This window comes from Schistocerca piceifrons, chromosome 11, assembly GCF_021461385.2.
Source record: "Schistocerca piceifrons isolate TAMUIC-IGC-003096 chromosome 11, iqSchPice1.1, whole genome shotgun sequence".
In the NCBI taxonomy this organism is placed as follows: Eukaryota; Metazoa; Arthropoda; class Insecta; order Orthoptera; family Acrididae; genus Schistocerca; species Schistocerca piceifrons.
Genome location: NC_060148.1, coordinates 129,669,037 through 129,690,025, shown reverse-complemented (window position 1 = coordinate 129,690,025; position 20,989 = coordinate 129,669,037). Strand labels below are relative to the sequence as shown.

At 44.7% G+C, this 20,989-nt stretch overlaps 1 protein-coding gene across 1 annotated transcript in view; it reads right to left on the bottom strand.

Annotated features, from left to right (window-relative positions):
* Positions 1 to 712: 712 nt before the first annotated feature.
* Positions 713 to 20,989, bottom strand: part of LOC124719790 — a 42,836-nt gene continuing 22,559 nt past the window's right edge. Inside the window, exon 2 of the mRNA XM_047244986.1 lies at positions 713 to 828. Coding sequence (XP_047100942.1) covers positions 713 to 828 — 116 coding nt within the window. The remainder of the gene's footprint in view (positions 829 to 20,989) is intronic.

Genomic DNA, 20,989 nt, shown 5'->3' with positions numbered 1-20,989 from the left:
CCACACAAAATTATACAAGTGGATTAAACGGAGAAAAACACAAGGTAAATATTCGTAAAGGAAAAAAAGTACACAACCACGTTATGCATAAGCAAGGATACAAGCAACAGACATATATTTTTGCAGATAGTCATGGGAGAGGAGTTACGGAAATTATGAGAAGAAATCACCCAGACCTTAATGTAACAGGCATCATCAAACCAGGCGCGCCATTACGTGAAATTCTGAAAAACAGTGACAACATATTAGCGACGGGTAACAGCTGCATCATAATAGGAGGCGCAAATGATGTTTACTGTAATGAAACTTGGCGTGCAACGAGAATCCTAAACGAAACAATCAAAAGGATGCCTCGAGTGCATTTCTACATTGTTAGTATCCCCAGGAGACACGACCTGATGGAAAACTCGTGCGTAAACATCGAGATTGTTACAGCAAACAGGCTATTTGAGAAAATATGTAGAGGTTTCCAGAATACGACTTTCATAGAGATAAACAGTGTTCACAGAGAGCACTTCACAAGACATGGTCTCCACATGAACGCAAACGGGAAAAAGATTATTAGTGCCGAAACACTTACATTTATTAATGAGTCATCTGTAATGGAAGTGTCTCCAATCCCAATTCCGCCAAAACAAGAGTTGTCTGTAACAGTGGAACCATCATTATCTGCAGTAGAGCTACAACAAACACCAGTAGCAGCAGCAAAGGCTCAGATACTCTCAGCAGCAGTGTCAGATAAACCAATAGCAGCAGAATCACCACAATCATCAGCAGAGCTGTCGTCGTCAGCAACAGCATCCAGAACAGCAGACCCCATAATACTACCTCAAGGCAATGAAAATGCATGTGAGGAAAACATACAAAGGTCATTAGCCGCAGCAGCTAACAAACAAGGGCAGTCACCAAGTCGGGGAGCACAGGAACCACCAGCAACAGCAACCACACAGAAGAGGTAACTGAGGCCTGCGAGAGCAACAGCAGAAGCAACTTCCAATCAAGACAGATGCCTGAGAACTAGGAGACCTGCTACACCAAGTGAGGATTTTTTATGGTACCGAGTAAGCAGAAAGAGAACATGGAAAAAGATGTAAGTAAAACTGTCCATCTTAAATACCAGTGTGACAATAGTGAGAGGAATATAAACACTGGACAAAGATACAATCCAGGTTTAATGACACAAACTGAAAAAAATCACTGCATAGTACCAGAAGCAAAGGGAGCAAGTGAAGTGCTTAGTATATCACAGGAAGGGGAACTATTACATTTAAATCCAACTGTTAGAATACTTCACCAAAATGTTCAATACATAAACAATAAAACAGAGGAACTAGAGGTAATATTACAGGAGTATAGGCCAAACATTCTAGTAGTTACAGAACATGGGCTAAATGAAAATCACATAGGAATGTACAACTTGAAGAATTATGTGAAAGTAGCCAGTTTTTGCAGAACTTCCTATAAAGGTGGTGGGGTTGCCATTTTTTCTAACTATAAATCAACTAAAGCCATATATATAACAAAATACACTATCGAATTGAGCCTTGAAGCTACAGCACTGGAAACTAAAATTGCTGGGAAATTATGTTGTGTATTAGGTTTGTTTCGATCACCAAATGGTATAATTAAAACCTTCTTTGAACAGCTGGAAGATATAATCCAACACCTCTCAAAAACATATGCTTATTTGATCATTATAGGAGATCCGAACATGGACACGAGTAAAAATACAGACAATACTAAGACCTTACTGGACTTATTGTGCATATACAATCTAAAAATAAAAATAGATAAACCAACCAGAGTAACAAAGCATAGTGAAACTATTATTGATCATGTAATAACAAATATTCCAACATGTTATTGTGACACACAGGTAATAAACTCCACATTAGCAGACCATTTAGCAATCATGATAGACATAAATATAAAGACGTGATTCAGTGCAGAAGGTATGGGAGATGAGAAGACAGAACTACCCACATAACATAAATCTACTAAAGAAGATGTTAGAGGCAGAAAACTGGGAAACATTATATGCAGCTAAAGATGCAACCACCAAATGGAACCAGTTTTATTCTTTTTTCAATTATTATTATGATGTTACATGCCCTGTTAGTAAAAGGCTTGTCAAACAGCAACAAAAAAAGAAAAGCTGGGTGACTGGAGAAATAATCCATGCCAGAAATAATCTGAGAGTGTATTATGACCTCTCCAATCAAAAAAATACTGAGGCCTACAACACACTGTATAAAATAAAAAAAAGAAAGAGTACTGTAGTTTTATGAGAGAAACTAAAGCATCATTCATCAGGATCTCTATAGATAAGGGAAAGAACTACTCAAGAGGTTTATGGTCGTTCATTAATGGAGAGAGAGGAAAAGTGACAAATCAGGCAGAGGACATCTGCCCACTGATGAGTGGGAAAAGCAACACAAACCCTCTCGAAGTAGCCAATACTTTTAACAGATATTATATTACTGTAGCAGACGAACTAATAATTCAAAATAAAACAAATGCAGTAAGTAAATTGTTAAACCCCCCACATACAAATCATACTATGGTTTTCATACCTACAACAGATGCAGAAGTGTCAAACCTAATAAAACAACTTAAAATTAAACATTCATCTGGCTTGGATGGTGTCACATCACATCTCATAAAGGAATGCAGGAAATGTATATTAAAACCATTGACACACATGCTGAATGCTGCAATAGAAGAAGGTATATTTCCAGATTCACTGAAAGTAAGTAAAGTGAAGCCAATATTTAAGAAAGGGAACAGGGATGAATTAGGAAATTACAGGCCAATATCATTGATCTCAACATTTGCTAAAATCTATGAAATGATAATAAAGAATAGAATTGTAGGTTTTATAACAAAGTACAGTATACTGCATTCATCACAACATGGCTTCAGAGAAGGGAAGTCAACAAAAACAGCATCAACAGATATAATTGACCACATTCTTAATTTACTTGACAGGCAACAAAAGAGTTGTGGGATTTTTATGGTCCTACCTAAGGCATTTGATTGTGTGAACCACTCAAAATTAATGACGAAATTATATCAGAATGGAATTAGAGGAAAATACTATGACATACTTAATCATACATTACAAATAGGAAACAATGCCCAGAAATCAGACATACTAGTGGGGGAAATATAACAAACTACAGATCAGAATTACAAACAGTTAAACATGGTGTGCCGCAAGGGTCTGTGCTTGGGCCAATACTATTTATACTTTACGTAAATGACTTCCCTAGCTATATAAATCAGAAACTTATAATGTATGCTGATGACACAACAATCATTTGTACAGCTGACACAAAGGAGGAGCTTGAGAAGGAAGCACTCCTGACTATTGAAAATGCAAATAAATATTTAACATAAAACAACCTGTTTATGAATCACTCTAAATCAATGACCAGACCAAGTATAGTGAAAATTATAATATAAATGTTAATATTAATGGAAAGACTATTAAAGAAGTAACCAGTACAAATTTTCTAGGAACTATAATAGACAAACATTTGGCATGGGGGGAGCACATAGATGCACTGTGTAAAAAGATAAACAAACAGATCTTCATCATGCATAAAACAGCTAAGACTGTGGATGATAAAGTCCTCAGATCAATGTATTATGGACTTGTCTTCCCACATTTGTCTTGTTGTTGTTGTTGTGGTCTTCAGTCCTGAGACTGGTCTGATGCAGCTCTCAATGCTACTCTATCCTGTGCAAGCTTCTTCATCTCCCAGTACCTACTGCAACCTACATCCTTCTGAATCTGCCTAGTGTATTCATCTCTTGGTCTCCCTCTACGATTTTTACCCTCCACGCTGCCCTCCAATACTAAACTGGTGATCCCTTGATGCCTCAGAACATGTCCTACCAACCGATCCCTTCTTCTGGTCAAGTTGGGCCACAAACTTCTCTTCTCCCCAATCCTATTCAATACTTCCTCATTAGTTATGTGATCTACCCATCTAATCTTCAGCATTCTTCTGTAGCACCACATTTCGAAAGCTTCTAGTCTCTTCTTGTCCAAACTATGAATCGTCCACGTTTCACTTCCATACATGGGCTACATTCCATACAAATACTTTCAGAAATGACTTCCTGACACTTAAATCTATACTCGATGTTAACAAATTTCTCTTCTTCAGAAACGCTTTCCTTGCCATTGCCAGTCTACATTTTATATCCTCTCTACTTCGACCATCATCAGTTATTTTGTTTATTCAGTTCATATATGGGGAAATGCACAAGCTGGCTACCTATAAAGAATATTCACAATTCAGAAAAGGGCAGTGAGATGCATTACAAAAATACCACCAAGGCAGACCTATAGGCAAGCTTTTGTACACTATAATATTATGACAGTATATTCACTGTACATATACCAAAGCATAATGGTGGTAAGGTCAAGTGATAAACACCTCCTAAATAGAGATGTACACAAACACGGTACAAGAGGAAATGAAAGTTACTACATGATAAACAGAAATCTAAAACTGGCTATGACTGCCCCAGAAGAAGCAGGCAAAAGGTTTTTTTAACAAACTCCCCAAAATCATTAAAAAACAGATCTAAAATGTTTTAAAAATCATTTGAAACTATATCTCACAGAGAAATGTATATACAGTTTGAGTGAATACTAAGATGGTGTTGAAATATATCATTACTGAAATGTACCTTTAAAAATTATCATTTCTGTATGTTGTTTGGATTTGTGTGTACATATAATGCGAAACATGTAAAACCTGTGTATGATTATGGACTATTTCTGTTTAATTATTTGTTTCATTTATATATAATGAAATCAAGTCTGAGGTTAATAGGCTATTGCATGACACACCCAATACTCTCAGCTGGATTTTCAGCTGGAGTCCATGGGCAAAGAATAAATAAATAAATAAATAAACAAATAAATAATGAACACAATGTTCCAGTTGATCATAAGCATTCTTATTACTTTATAACCATTCTAGAATAAGGGGGCCTGAGTCAGACAAAACCTAATTTTCTGAATTTTGTCTTTATTTTGCTAGGATGTCTTTCTATTATATTTTCCTGTGTTGAGGGGAGGGGGGGCAAGAGAATGCAAATAATCATATAGAACTATCTTTCTGGCACTACAAAGTACAGAATACAGTGATTACAGGTACACGTGGAAATCTAGGAAATTTCAGTATTCATGTTACATGCCTAATTTTCATCAACATTTACCTTAATTATACGGTTACACTTTTTGCTGATTTGAACTGTGTACTACATGTTAAAAAGATTTTGTTTGGTCATAGTAATAAAAGCATTTCATTTTGTTAGTTCATATGTCCCATACGGAACTGAAATTATCAAGTTATGATGACAAAGAAGGAAATAACATTAAGGAAGCTTACTTCACAGAAATTATGTAATGATGGTTACACTTTTTGCTAGTTAACTTTAACATAAACCATTTAGTTTTCCATTAAGAGTGAAAGCAGTTGCACGAGTCACGTAAAGAACAAAGTTTCCCATAGGGAGCTAAAGTATTTTACGTTTGAGTTATTGCAGACCCAAAGTATTGTGATCTTCATATTTCTATTTATAAAAGTTTGTAACTCAAATTCACAGACATTTTGGAATCTGTACATACATGTGTGTAGCAAGGTACTTTTCATGTGCCATGTGGAACCTTTAATTTTCTGGTTTAAATATAATTTATTTCATGAATGACCTTTAATACCAGCACTGTCTGAATGCATTATTTACCATTTAGAAGAAGAAATATTAGTGTGCAGAATAACAAACCTCATGAAAAATGCAAGAGATTGTTCTGTACAGAACTTGGAATGGCTCTTTATCAATAGCAGGTAAAAAAGAAGGCTTCTATTAAATGTTCAAAGAAACCAGTCAGTACCTCTTAATTCACCATAGAGGTGATACAGTAATAAAACAATTTACTTTTTTCAGAATTTCTGCTAAGTATTAAAAGTGTGAAGACCTATTCAATTAGTATTTGCTTTACCAATAACCTGTAGTACAAGCACACGTATAAGCAGATAATTATGGGAGTCAAGAGTTATGTTAAAATTAAAGATACTGACTTTTATTACTTGCTCACAAAGCATTGCAGTTGCTGTACAGTTTATGCTGTATGTGGTGTACCCAATGTGATTACTGGAGGACATAATATTCTGTTATCCTATGGGAGTGCACTGGTATCACACCTATTGAAAGTACGTTTTGCTGTGGAATAGTTGTATCAGATGTCTGTACCAGAAAACAAATCTCCACTGTGACACCCTCATGTTCTTGGTTTGCTATTAGCTATTATTACAGGAATACTCTTCACATGGAGGAGGAAGCATAGTGAGATTTTCTTTTTCATCATTTCCAAAATTGTACACAACTTTCTTGCACTTTTATGTTATCACATTTTTCCCTTGATAATCGAAAAGAGGGAGGGGAAGAAAAAATTTAAGCGAGCTTTCATAAAAACTGAAAACTCTACTTGCGTCATTTGTTATTTTCAAAGTGTTACTCTCTTTCCAAATACTGTTCTATTTCTTCAAAATTTTGAATTTCTCAGGTTATTACATATTATTTACTGTACATTGCCCACCAATACTTCTGTTGTTACCAGATAGTTTGTAATGTGGCACTACCTTTGTGCCACTGGTATTGGCTAGTGTACTTTTGCAGATAAGAAAATCGACTGGACTAGAATGTCCTGTCAGTATAGGACAAATTCAGACAATATGGAACTTTTTACACTAAATTTGCAATATAATGTCACCCTTGTCTCACGCAGATTGTAACTGCCATTGGGGTGCCTGTCTGGCCAGCTTCTGCAGCTTTCACGTTCAGGTTTGTTTTATGCTTGGGCGGTATACTGACAACCAGTCATTCCAGTGATTGACACCATGTCAAAGACTGGAACCAAGATTCACAGAAATAGAATTCTATGGTTGTAATTCAAAGTGTAATTAATTTTGCTCACTGACATGTTTTGAATTCAATTTTAAAATTGTTTGGGTGTCAGACTGGAAAATTACAGTTTTAAGACACCCCAACCATAAAATTGACAGCTGTGATCGAGGTTATTTTCAACTAGTTCCTACACTTCCTACATCATCATGGATCAGTCCAATATAATATTATTACTGGACTTAACTTCCAAATGATACAAGTCACACATTTAAGAGGAGCCTTAACGTTGGGCTTTGTCTTTGTCTCATTTAAAAGTATTTCTTGTCTCGTATCAAAGACTGAAGCACTGTTAAAAACTTGTGGTTCTACCATATCACTCAGTTTAAATACACCGTGTCATGTACAGGCGTTAATAAAATCATGACATTTAAATTACTGATCAAAGAGGGCCAAATTCGTAAGTGCATGTTGCAATTACAGTGTCAGCATATATGCAGATCGGTAATGCACCACATCAGATAAAGAAAAAATAACGATTTTTTCCGTTTATACGTAAGTAATACTTTAATAGTTCAGTTGTAATTTCTGTTGTCAGTAAAGATACCCCTAAGCACATGATGTCAACTTTTTTCAAGAGACGTCTTCACTGTTTTCCACACTTGATTTTCCGAATTATACCAGTAGTTAAAAGCTTCGGCAAGTAAGGTAATTTGTTGACCTCCATTGAATCTTAAATAGTGTTTTAAAAGGGGCTAATAAGTAAAGCACTCATGAAATAGTAAACAATTTATAGGTCAGCTTGTCAAACTTTCAAAACACACTCGACTTTAGGAATTTCATAGCAGAACTGTTACTGTTTTTTCTCGCTAGATTAGAAACACTTCATTATGTTGATGTGTAGATATCTAGAACATCCAATATAAAATACTTATGAAGGCGCAGAATGAAAAACATTTTCATCCGTTTTTTGACACTTTGTTTTTTGCCAAATTCAGATATGGCGGACACTCAATGATATGATCTCTTGCCGGCACGCCCTAGAGCCATCTATCGGTAGGTCCGGTGGTTGAGCATCCCTCATTTCGCCAGCTTTAGACGCCTGTATTCATTCTAGTCAGCGATGGCACGATTCTTTCGGAATGCAGAAAGTACTACATCTTACTCACAGATGGCAGGACAGGACTTAAATTGTCAATGGGGGTTAGAATCGAACCGATAAGATATTTTTCTTATTTTATTTTATTTTTTTCATTTATTGAATTTCAATTCCCCCCGAAGGGGGGCGGGCTGGCAGCAGCTTAGTATGCTGCTCTTCAGCCGACAGATTTTGTGACAAAGATCAAGAGAACAAATAATAACAAACAGGCGATAAAATCGGAGACTTAGAGAGTAACAAGGCGAAAAGAAATCGTGGAACTTAAAACAACAACACAGGGATGATGACGCTAATAAAAATACATACGAAGCAGACAGGGAAAACAATAGACATTTAAAAAAAAAAACACGGCGACAGTCTGGATCTGTTCGCAAAGGACATAAAATTCACACCTAGCGACAGCATGGTTTCTGTTCGCAACACGAGAAAGACAAACAACACTGAATAGTCACTGGAACACTGCACTAAAAAGTTGGCAAATGTGACACCACAGTCGAGAGCAGGTGGGGGGAAACTGGACAGAAGATGGGAAAACAAAAAAGAGGGGAAAGGAGAGTAAAAGCGAAGGGGGGAGCCGGGAAAGGAGCTGAAGGAGGATGAGGACCCATAAGAGGGGTGGGGGGCAGACGCGACAGGGAGTGGGGTAGGCAGAGGAGGGGAATACAAAAGGACTGGGGGGAGAAGGGAGGTAGGGGGAGGTGTAGAGGGGAGAAAACAGGACGGAAGTGGGAGGGGAAGAGGGAGCCCAGGGAAAGGACAGAGGAAAGGAGGGGGATTGAGGATCAGAGTTGATAGGAAGGATAAATGGAGGGAGAGAGGGCATCATCCGGGAGGGGGAGTTGACGGAAGCCACCTTGGGAAAGGAAATGGAGGGTGTAGAGATGGAGTGTAGGGGGGACACAACGGTGAAGACGTGGCAGGGGGCGGGGATGGGAGAGGAGAGGAGCAACCAGGGGGTGAGAGGGTTCAAGACGGCGGGAGGTGTAGAGCGTGCGGATATGTTCGAGGAATAGGAGCAGATGGGGAAAGGAATGAGATCATAGAGTACCCGCGTGGGGGACGGGAGGCGGATACGGAAGGCGAGGCGGAGTGCATGACGCTCAAGGATCTGGAGGGACTGATAGAATTTGGGGGGGCAGATATCCAGGCAGGACTGGCATAACAGAGGATGGGACGGATGAAGGATTTGTAGGTGTGGAGGATGGTAGAGGGGTGCAACCCCCATGTCCGGCCAGAGAGGAGTTTGAGGAGTCGGAGGCGGTTGTGGGCTTTGGATTGGATGGAGCGGAGATGAGGTATCCAGGTGAGGTGACAGTCAATGGTGAGGCCAAGGTAGGTGAGGCTGGGGGTGAGGCGGACAGGACGCGCGCAGACAGTAAGGGAGAAATCCAGGAGCCGGAAGGAGTGAGTGGTACGACCTACGATGATTGCCTGGGTCTTGGAAGGATTGAGTTTCAGGAGCCATCGGTTACACCATGCAGCAAAAAGGTCAAGGTGAATCTGGAGAAGCTGTTTGGACCGTTGGAGGGTAGGAGCGAGGGCAAGGAATGCGGTGTCATCAGCATATTGCAAGAGGTGTACTGGAGGGGGGGGGGGGTTGGGGCATATCTGCCGTGTACAGGAGGTAGAGGAGAGGGGAGAGGACAGAGCCCTGGGGCACACCGGCAGAGGGGTAGAAGGTGTGGGAATTGGCATGATGGACGGTAACATAGGAGGGGCGGTGGGAGAGGAAGGAGGCCACCAGACGGGTGTAGTTGATAGGAAGGGCGTAGGTTTGGAGTTTAAACAGGAGACCGGGATGCCAGACACGGTCGTAGGCCTTTTCGAGGTCAAGTGAGACAATGGAGGAGCGACGGGAGTTAAGCTGGAGGGAGAGGAGATGAGTGAGGCGGAGGAGTTGGTCATCAGCAGAGAAGGAAGGTCGAAAGCCACATTGGGTGTTTGGGAGGAGGTGGTTTTGGTGGAGGTGGAAATGGATGCGCTGGGAAAGGATGGATTCCAAGAGCTTGCTGAACACCGATGTGAGACAGATGGGACGAGAGGAAGAGGCATCAGATGGAGGCTTATTGGGTTTGGAGAACATCAGGATACAGGAGGTTTTCCACAGGTCGGGATAGAAGCCAGTGGCAAGGATGACATTGTAGAGGGTGGCAAGGAGGGAAAGGAAGGAGGGAGGGCAGTGTTTGAGGTGGCGGTAGGTAACGCAGTCGTGGCCGGGAGCAGTGTTGCGTTTAGTGTGGAGCGTGAGGCTGATGTGCTGTGTAATGATGGGAGTGTTAAGTGCAGATGGTGGGGTGTGGCCCAAGTACTGGAAGCTACGAGCAAGGGGAGGAACAGAGGTATTCGTACGGTCCATGACATCAGGAAAGAGGGAATAATCAAAGTGGGGATCATCTGGGATGGAAAAAACATCAGAGAGGTGGGAGGCAAAGTGGTTGGCCTTACTGAGATTGTCAGGAAAGGGACGGTCATTAAGGAGGAGAGGGTACTGGGGGGTATAGCGGTTCCCAGTAAGGTGGTGGAAAGCAGACCAATACTTGGAAGAGTTGATGGGGAGCATGGTGTTGAGGTGTGTACATGTCTGGCGCCAGGCTCGGCGTTTTTTCGCAACAAGCCGGTTGCGGATGTGTCGCTGTAATTGCCGGTGGCGGGTAAGTGTATCCCGGTCACGAGTGTGGAGAAAAGAGCGGTAGAGGTGGCAGGACTCTCGAAGGAGAAGGACGGCCTGTGGAGGCAGGGCGGGGCAGTGAGGGTGGATGGCTTTGGTGGGGATATGGGTGGCGACGGCGTCAGACAATGTCTGGTGCAGGAAGGCAGCAGCGCGAGCGATGTCATCAGGAGACTGGAGGGTACGGTCGTGGCCATCAACTTGGGTGTGAATGGAATCCCGGTAGGCATCCCAGTTGGCACGGGAGTAATCATGGACAAGTTTAGGAGGGACGTCAGGGCGAGGAGCGTGGCGGGGATGGCGACTGTTAGAGATAGTGAGGAGGACAGGAGCATGGTCACTGCCAATGAGGTCAAGGACATCCGCGGTGATGCGCCCAAGGAGGTTTGGAGAGGCAAGGACCACATCAGGACTGGTGTTGGATTCGGGCCGGGTGTGCTGAGGCAGGGGAACCAGGTCTCCCTGGAGAGTGGTCAGAAACTGATGCCACCGCCGGAGGTCGGCAGGATCACGGCTGTGGATATTGAGGTCGGCGGCAATCACGTAGGTGGAGAAGGTGCGGTTAATATGGGCCTGGAAATCGTACGGGATGGGGGTGCGAGGGCGGACATAAATGGTGGCACAGGTGATGGTAAGGGTGGGGAAGAAGAGGCTGAGGGTGAGATGCGCGGCAGGATTGTTAAGGAGAGGTTGGGGCCGGACAGGGAGGTGCTTGAGGTGGCCTATAGCAACTCTGCCACGCGCGAGAAGGTACGGGTTATCGGTGCGGTGTAGAGCTGTGGAGACGGAGATACGGGGTTGAAGGAAGGTTTCATTTAGGACGAAGGCATCCATGCGGTGCTGATGGAGGGTGTGGAGGAAGAGGAGTTTGTGGGTGGGCAGGGAGCGAATGTTGTGTTACAGGATACGGTACGGTTGTTGTACCATGGGAGTGGAGAGTTAGACAAGGGTGGTGAGGGGGGTGAAGGTGAAGTGGGCCTGGTTGTGGGAGTATGTGGCGATAAGATATGCCAGAAATAGTTTATATAGAGTAAACATGCATAAGACGTTACAAGTGTGATGCTCGGTTTATACTTGTAACGCCTTAATTGTTGAAAGGTACGGTTGATTTGATTGCATCTATTGTTTTATTTCATTATCCCAGGAAAGAGGAGTCGATTTGTGCGGAAGGTGGTACAAAATTACGTGGTATGCCAGTTTGGTTGTGTGGCTTGAACACACCTAACTACAGACGTCTGTTTTATAATAACAAAATCTAACAGTGAGGCAGACGTGGTTTCGCTCATACCATTCTAAGTTTTTCTGTGCTACGATGTCTTTCCAAGTCCACATCACCCTTGTAATTCATAACGTAGCTGACAGCCCTCCCACACAGCAAATTTAGCTTAACTATCATTTCTTCTAAATACAAGCATAGGTATTTGGCTTTTAATTTGTCTGAGAACTTGCTGCTGTCACTACTATTTACGTGAGAAGACGACATACTCCTAAACAATAGGATTCACTCGTATACATCGATATTACTTCACTAAAATTTAATGTGAATCTGAACAGTATAACATTCGAAAACTCGAACGAGAAATTATTAATTAAAAAGCTTTTGTTTAAAGACGGTATTACACAGCGATGCGCCAAGAAAGGTATTGGTTAGAGGGCCTACATTCTCTCTATATAGGGTCTGTAATATTGGTCTAGTGCGACATCCATTTAGTGGCGAGACTGGTGGACCTAACAGAATTAGCAAACTAGCAATGAAGTAATGTCACTGTATACGATTGTATCCTACACTTTAGAAGTATGTCGTCTTCTCACATAAATAGTAGTGGCAGAAGCAAGTTCTCAGACAAATTAAAAGCAATATACCTATGCTTTGTATTTTGACGAAACGGAAGTTAAGCTAAATTTGCAGTGTGTGAGGGCTGACAGTGTCTTTATTGTGAAATATAAGGTTCTGTGGAATTGGAAAGAGCACATAAAAACGTAGGATGATACGAATCCGCGCATGTGCACTATATAGGGATAGTAAATGGGAAATGCCTTTACGCTCGTTCCGTCAGCCACCGCCAAATGTCAGCTTGGTTTTCACGAGTAAATATTACGGCCCATGAACTTCGTTTGTTCGTTCCGAGCTTCCGTTGTTCACACTTTTCCTCCACTTGACTGCCATCTGGCGGTCGTAACCATTCGGCACGACTCGGCATGATTCGGGAAGTTGCCTTCGAAGCATAGTGTAGTGCGTACTAAAAATCGATGAATCGTTGGAACTTGGAATCGTCACGACTCGGAAACACGCAATCGTTCTTACGATTCTTTTGAACGACAGTTCGTCCGTATCATGATTCGATTCTTACGATTCTTTATTTAGAGTCGTTCAAATGAACGACTCATTCACGAATCGCCACAACTCTATTAGAAATGGGTAGCGCGCTGCACTACGACCGGCAACACATCTCTGAAGACTGCGTGGCTGAACTGTCGGCGTCTGCGAGGCGCAGCCATCATCCGACTCCCCACCTGTCACAATCACACCGCACCGACTGACAGTCAAATGTTTAGGACTCTTCTTCGACACATAACTAATGTGGAACGCATACCTCGTAACCACCCAGCAGCAGCCACTGTCCTGGTCTCCAATTCCCTCCCAAACCGTCCCACAGAGCTCTGCGGTGTTGATCCTGTGCCCTTAGCAGAGTCACCAACCTTCGCCGCGCCGCCCCCAACCGCTGGAAACCAATTTTTTGCAAATGTATGCACCTATGGAACTTAATAAGTTGTAAGGTACGTTTAATAAAAAAGAAGCGTAATTGAAAAATATTACTTACATGAGCAATATAGTGAAAAATTATGTATTAATAGTGCAAACAAAAACTAATTATATAATAAAATTCCTAAAACAATTGAAAGTGAAACAAAAAACTCTGTCCATCGATAATGCAGCTATCCTTGCCCGTGGAGGTTAATTGGATGCTTACAGCTGTATATCATCTATAGCTGGAATTTTGTACCGATTTCAACAACTGATCCCTCTTTGTTGTATTAAGTTACAGATTTGTCCACAACTCGCATGGCTATCCTTTTTACGTCTATCCGTGAAGGACAATAGCAACGTGTCAAACTCTGTACCCACAATCTTTATTTTCACAAACGGCCGAATTACAGTTATTCGATTTACTCCTCTTCTTGTTTTGACTGTGTCTCACTTAGTTGAACGCTTCCACATGAGGAGAAGACCAGATATCAGTTTGTCAGGATTCATGTAGTTTTCTGGTGATTTCCCCAGCAATACGTGTTTTTTTTTTTTTGTGATGCCTTAGGAAATAACATCGTTAATATACAATTATGAAATCTACGTCATCCCATACAGATACCGACACGATATCAAGATACGAGGCGTGATGTACCAGAAAACGTTACGAGTAATTCTGTAGCCCGATGTATACCCGAATGAGCTTAGACTTCTGTTTCTCTCACTAAAGTAACACATTTACTACACTGAAAGATTCACCCTTTTACGACGAAGCTAAGTTGTTTTTCGATGTTAGTGCGTGTACCCTTTGTTGTACATAGTTGAAACCTATGGGGACGCCCCAGGATACAACTTAATACGCGGGAGGAAGGTGCAGGCTGAGTTTACGGAAGGTCATTTGAGGCTTCAAAATTGTTGGTAATCCTTTATTTAATGGGATATACTTAGAAACATCAAGGACATATAAATAGGTTTTAGGACGCTGGACTAAAAGGACCTAATTTCGATAATTTTTTGAGCAATTAAAACCTCTTTAAAATAACTAACATTCATAAAAATAATGCTCTAGAGCTCTTTAGGCATCCATAAGATTTCAACCATGATATCTGACTTCACTATTATTACAGACAGAGCATTACGATAACAATTTGAAAATCACTCCTTAGATAGGAAACTTGTGGTCGTGGTTTAGAAAATTTTTTACAAGTTCAGGATTACCATTAACTTGAGAGCATATTCAAAATTTTTCAAGTTCAGCATTTGCAATGTTCTAAAATTTACATATCGGGGATAACAACAAAGATTTAGAATATGCTTTGGGAACTAAGACTTTTGGAACAGAAGGTAACAACGATTAGAATTTACGGCAATGCACAGTTAAGAACTGAAAGATCTCTACATCGAGCTGCAACACAAGACCAGGCCGGGCTGGCGGAGGCAACGCTTGGCTAGAATTGCATAAGGTGGGAGACAAGATTAAAAAAAGACCTGATTGAAATACAACAAAATTTGTATCTTTGTTTGTTTGTGTGTGTGTGTGTGTGTGTGTGTGTGTGTGTGTGTGTGTGTGTGTGTGTGTGTTTTCTTTATTGTTATTTTCAAACCCGTACAAACAGGCAGGCCGTCAGCAGCAGGTTACGCCGCTCTTCAGCCATAGAGGAGATAAATAAACAACAGAAAGAATACACAGATGTGACATAACGGTGGGTAATAAAACAGTAGACACATAAAGACAAACACGGAGCCGTTCACACTCGACGATAATTCACACTACAAACTGTTGTTATGAAGCACTAGCACTGAAGATGGCGATGGCGCAGGTGAACGATGGAGTGTGACAGTGAACACTGAACACTAAACACGACGGCACACACGAGACACTGATGGCGATGATCTCCGGCACGCGAATGTCCACTTAGCATGTGCGAGTCTGGGGACCTGCCAAGATGGGAAGAAGGGTGAGGTGGGGGAGAGGGGAGAACAAAGATGCCAATGGCTGAGGAGATGAGGGGAGGAGGACAGGGACAGGGAAGGGAAGCCTGGGGGAGGAGTGGGGAGAAATGGAGGAGGGAGGAAGAGGGAGAGAAGGGTGGGAGGGTGCCCAAAGGAGCAAAAATAGGGAGGGAGGATCAAAGTTGGTAGGAGGGGTAGATGGAGGGGAGGAGGGCATCATCAGGGAGAGGGAGCTGGCGGAAGCCACCTTGGGAGAGGGTAAGGAGGGTAGAGAGATGGAGACCGGGTAGGATGTGGGAATACAGGCGCGGCAGCGGGCAGGGGCGGGAGAGGATGGGCGAGACAAGCCGGTGAGGAGGATCGAGTTTGCAGGAGGTGTACAGGATCCGTATCCTTTCAAGGAAAAGGAGGAGGTGGGGGAACGGAATGAGATCGTACAGGATCCGCGTGGGGGAGGGGAGACGGATGTGATAGGCGAGGCGGAGAGCATGGCATTCAAGGATTTTAAGGATTTATAAAAGGTAGGGGGCCGGCGATCCAGGCCGGATGGGCGTAACAAAGGATAGGGCAGATGAGGGATTTATAGGTGTGGAGTATGGTGGAGGGGTCCAGACCCCACGTACAGCCGGAAAGGAGCTTGAGGAGACAGAGTCAGGAGTGTGCCTTGGCTTGGATTGACCAGAGATGGGGGTCCAGGAGAGGCGATGGTCGAGGGTGACACCAAGGTACTTAAGGGTGGGAGTGAGGGCGATGGGACGGCCATAGATGGTGAGATAGAAATCAAGGAGGTGGAAGGAAGGGGTGGTTTTGCCTACAATGATCGCCTGGGTTTTGGAGGGATTGACCCTGAGCAACCACTGGTTGCACCAAGCGGTGAACCGGTCAAGATGGGATTGGAGAAGGTGTTGTGAGCGCTGCAGGGTTGGGGCAAGGGCAAGGAAAGCGATGTCATCGGTAAACTGGAGAGGGTGGACGGGTGATGACGGCAGCGGCATGTCCGCTGTATATAAAAGGTACAGAAGGGGAGAGAGGACGGAGCCTTGGGGCACACCGGTGGAGGGAAAAAAGGGGTCGGAATCCGTGTTATGGATGGTGATGTAGGAAGGACGGTGGGACAGAAAGGAGCCGATCAGACGGACGTAGTTAATGGGAAGGGCGAAGGTTTGGAGCTTGAAGAGGAGACTGGCATGCCATACGCGGTCATATGCACGTTCGAGGTCCAGGGAGAGGAAGATTGCGGAGCGACGGGAATTAAGCTGTTCGGAAAGGAGATCAGTGAGGTGAAGGAGAAGGTCGTCAGAAGGACGGCTGAAAGCCACACTGGGTAACAGGTACGGAGGCGGTGCTGGCGGAGATGCTGGTGGATCGGCGGGTCAGGATGGGTTCCAGGACCTTGCTGAAGACCGAGGGGATGGCGGACGGCGGTTTACCGGGTTTAAGGAACATCAGGATATGGGAGGTTTTCCACAGGTCGGGGTAGTAACTGGTGGACAGGACTACATTGTAGAGCCTGGCCAGGGTGGAGAGGAAAGAGACGGGAGCTTCATGAAGGTGATGGTAGGTGACACAATCGTGACCAGGAGCGGTGTTGCATTTCGTGCGGAGTGTAGCAATGAGATCCTGTGTAGTGATAGGGGCATTGAGTTCCGTGTGTGCAATGTTGTCCAAGTACTGGAAACCAGGTGCGAGGGGAGAGACACAGGTGTCAGTTCGATCACGGACATCCGAGAAGAGGGAGTAATCGAACTGGGGATCATTGGGGATGGAAAAGACATCGGAGAGGTATGAGGCAATGTGATTGGCCTTACTAAGGATGACAGGGAAGGGGTGATCATCATGGAGAAGAGAATAGTAGGGGGAGGGTTTAGTTCCGGTAAGGCGATGGAAGGCTGACCAGAACTTGGACGAGTTTACAGGTAGGGTAGCATTTAAACGGGTGCATATCTGTCGCCAGTCCCGGCGTTTCTTAGCCACAAGCAAATTTCGAATGTGTCGCTGGAGTTGCCAGTGGCATCGGAGTGTGTCCAGGTCACGCGTGTGGAGGAATGCACGGTAGAGACGGCGGGATTCACGGAGGAGGAGGATGGCCTGTGGGGGTAAGGTAGGACGGTGCAGGTGGATGGCGACAGTAGGGATGTGGGCCTCCACGGCCTCAGACAAGGTCTGCTGGAGAAAGGAGGCGGCATGGGTTACATCGTAAGGGTGATGGTAGGAGAAGGGGTGGCTATCAACCTGGGTGGAGAGGGTATTCCGGTAGGCATTCCAGTTGGCACGGGAATAGTCATGGACGTACTTTGGGGGAGGGTCATTACGAGGGTCAGTGTGGGGGCGACGACCGTGTGAAACAGTTAGGTGGACAGGGAGATGGTTGCTACCAATAGGCTCCAGGACATCCACCATTTTGCGGCCAAGGAGGCTAGGGGAGGAAAGGATAACGTCGGGAGTGGAGTTGGATTTGGGACGGGTGTGCTGGGGATGGGAATGAGGTCGCATTGAAGGGAGGAGAGGAACCGATGCCACCGCCGTAACTGGGCGGCAGAACAACTATGGATGTTGAGGTCAGCAGTGATCACGTGGGAGGAGAAGGTACGATCAATGTGGGAGAGGAAGTCGAAGGGAATAGGGATGTTAGGGCAGACATAGATGGTGGCGCAGGTGACGGTAAGGCTGAGGAAGAAGAGACTAAGGATCAGGTGTTCGGTGGGGTCGGGAAGGGGAGGTTGGAGCCGAAACGGGATCTGGCGGTGGTGACCAATGGCAACTCCGCCACGCGCAATCAGGGGGGGATTATCGGAGCGGTGAAAGGAGTAGGGCGACATGTGGACGGTGTGGTGTGGTTGGAGGGAGGTTTCATTGAGGTGAGGAAGAGGTTCTTGTTGGTGGGAAGGTAGCGGATGTTGTTGAAAAGGATGCTGTGCTGTCACGCCATGACAGGGAATTAGACAAGGGTGTCAAGATGGGAGAAGGTGAAATGGGCCTGGTTGTTGGAGTAGGTGGCATACAATTTTAAGTTAAAAATCTAACGGGCAGCGAGGGAGACCTGTTGGAGGGTGTGAGGGCGCTGGAGAGGGTGGACTTTTTCTAGGACAATGGTGAGGAACCTGATGATGTCCTCAGCGGCGGGTTGGGGGGGGGGGGACGAAAGGAATTGCCAGGAGGTTGTGGGGGCGTCCAGAGGACGGACAGGAATGATGAGTTCAGGAGTGGTCGGAGGCGGTACGGCCTTACGCTTTTGTGAGTACGTGGGATGGGGGAGATTGCAGGTATTGCAGGAGGGAGGAGATTGAAGGTTAGGGCACTGCTGGAGGAAGTGCACTAGCCTACAATGCGGACAGGTGGGGGCCTCGCGGCACTCGGCTGTTGGGTGTGCGGAGGAGGTGGTGGTGTGACTAGGGCGTTTAACGGCGGCAGAAGGGTGGGTGGTGACATGAGGGACGGGAGCTATAGGGAGGTGGTGGGAAGGGGCGGGTCCTGGTGTGGACGCAGCAGTCAGCGCCGGAGATGGTGACAGTGAAGACGTCAGCGACGGCAACGGTGATGGCGGTGATGGTGAAGGCGATGGGGAGAGTTGGGCATGGGCAGTGGCGCGACGGGCCACCAACCTAACTGGAGCTGGACTGACAGGCTGGGGGAGTGGGGAGAAAGGATCAGAGGGAGAGGAGCGGGAGGAAGAAGCTGGAGAGGGGGCGACAAAGAGCGAGGGCGAAGGGAGAGTGAGAAGAGGAGGGATGGCAAGAGGGGGGTGTGAGTGTGCACACCATGTAATGGTGGTGGTAGCGGCGGAGGGGGAAGTATAAACTATGGCTGTGGTGGTAGTGGTAGTGGGGGCTGACATGACGACAGGGAGAGACAAAAATGCTCAGGACGAAAAGGAAAGGATAAACTTGGGGACAGACGAAGACGGATGAAGACGAAGACAGATGAAGATGAAGATGGATGAAGACGAAGATCGATGACGACGAAGACGAATGAAGACGAAGACCAGAGTCCCACGCTGCTGGCGCTGACGCCGACGACGGCTGGCAGGAATGCCGCAGTTGCTGCTGCTGCCGCGGATGGAGCCAGGACCGCTGCTGCTGCCGCCGCCGTCGCCGCCGCCGCTGCTGCTGCTGGAGGGCTGGCTGGCTGGCTGGCTGGACTGCTGCTGCTGGAGAGCTGGCTGGCTGCTGCCAGCTGGACCGCTGATGCTGCCGCTCGGCTGAACCGCTGCCGCTCGGCTGGCTGGCTGGCTGGCTGGCTGGCACCTGAAAACCTAGCGCTTCAATTAGTGCTGGAATGGCACAATCAAAGGGCGGTATCCTTGTGGAGTACCGCCGGAGATGTGTGTGTGTGTGTGTGTGTGTGTAATGGCTGAGTTGCCACAGTGTTTCACTTATTCTTTTGTTTTCGCCATGAACAAAAGATTTCAGTCTTCAGCAAAAAAGTAAGCTATTACGGAAAGCTCCTCCTCTCTCCAGGCTTGTCTGTGATGTCGCTTTTTGCTGTGGAGGGCCAGGTTCCCTGAAACTGGCACGTGGCGAGGCGTTCGTTCTGCTGGTCGCGCCTGCCACCTGTTGGTGACAGTGCGTACTACTATCGTTAGATCGTTAGCCGACGCCAGCGGCTGCTGCCATCTTGTGTCGTCTCGTAAACTACGTGGAATCTTTGCAAGTACCTCGTGCAGCTTTCTGCACTCAGCTTCTGCACAGCTTGACATGACGGAACGGACGAACCCTACGTGCGTGTGTGATGCAGTCGACACACACAGTTTCTGTTTCTTATCAGTAAAATTTAAAAAAATAATAAACACCTTAATAAAAAACGGACTAAAAAGTATACAATAATTTCCCGTAGCCGCAAACAGATTCCTAAATTTCCTGAAAATTTATGCTTGTGAATTTTTAATAACTTTGACAACACATGTAAAATTTAAAATGAAAACTGTGGGGCGAATGCAGTAACTGAGGCGTGAATAGTTTAGCTAATCCACTAAGAATTTTATTGGCGCTGCAAATGATGTGTATGAACTGTAAATGGTTCTTCTTCTTTCGGGGCAATATGGAGTGATATGAATACCAAGTCTGCTTCAAAATGCTCCAGTGGTTTAGGAGATGTGGAAGATTACTGTAACATTTTATATTTGATAACATGTATTTATAATGTACAAGATTTCTAACCTGCATTTTTCAACATGTATTGATAAATTAATAATTTATTCCCATTAACAATTTATAAGGGTACATAGGCCAACGAGCAGCTATAACGCAGTCAGGAACCGTAAACTAAACTGCTGGTGGCTTTCGTTCTCGTAACCGGCTCTTCCCAGAATCACGACAAAAGAATGTGGATGACACAAGTTCTTTGTTTTAATTTAGTACCAAGTTTTCAGTGAATTAATGTTTGGCTTGGATGTGATCTTTGTCCTCACAAGTGGAGTGTGTGTAAATGTCCTGGATAGATTGTTTTGTATCTGTTGACAGTTACGAATCGAATCTGTCGAAACAGAGAAACAACAGCTGGACTCATAGCTATGAAGTCAAACAGTGTCTTGCACTGCGTT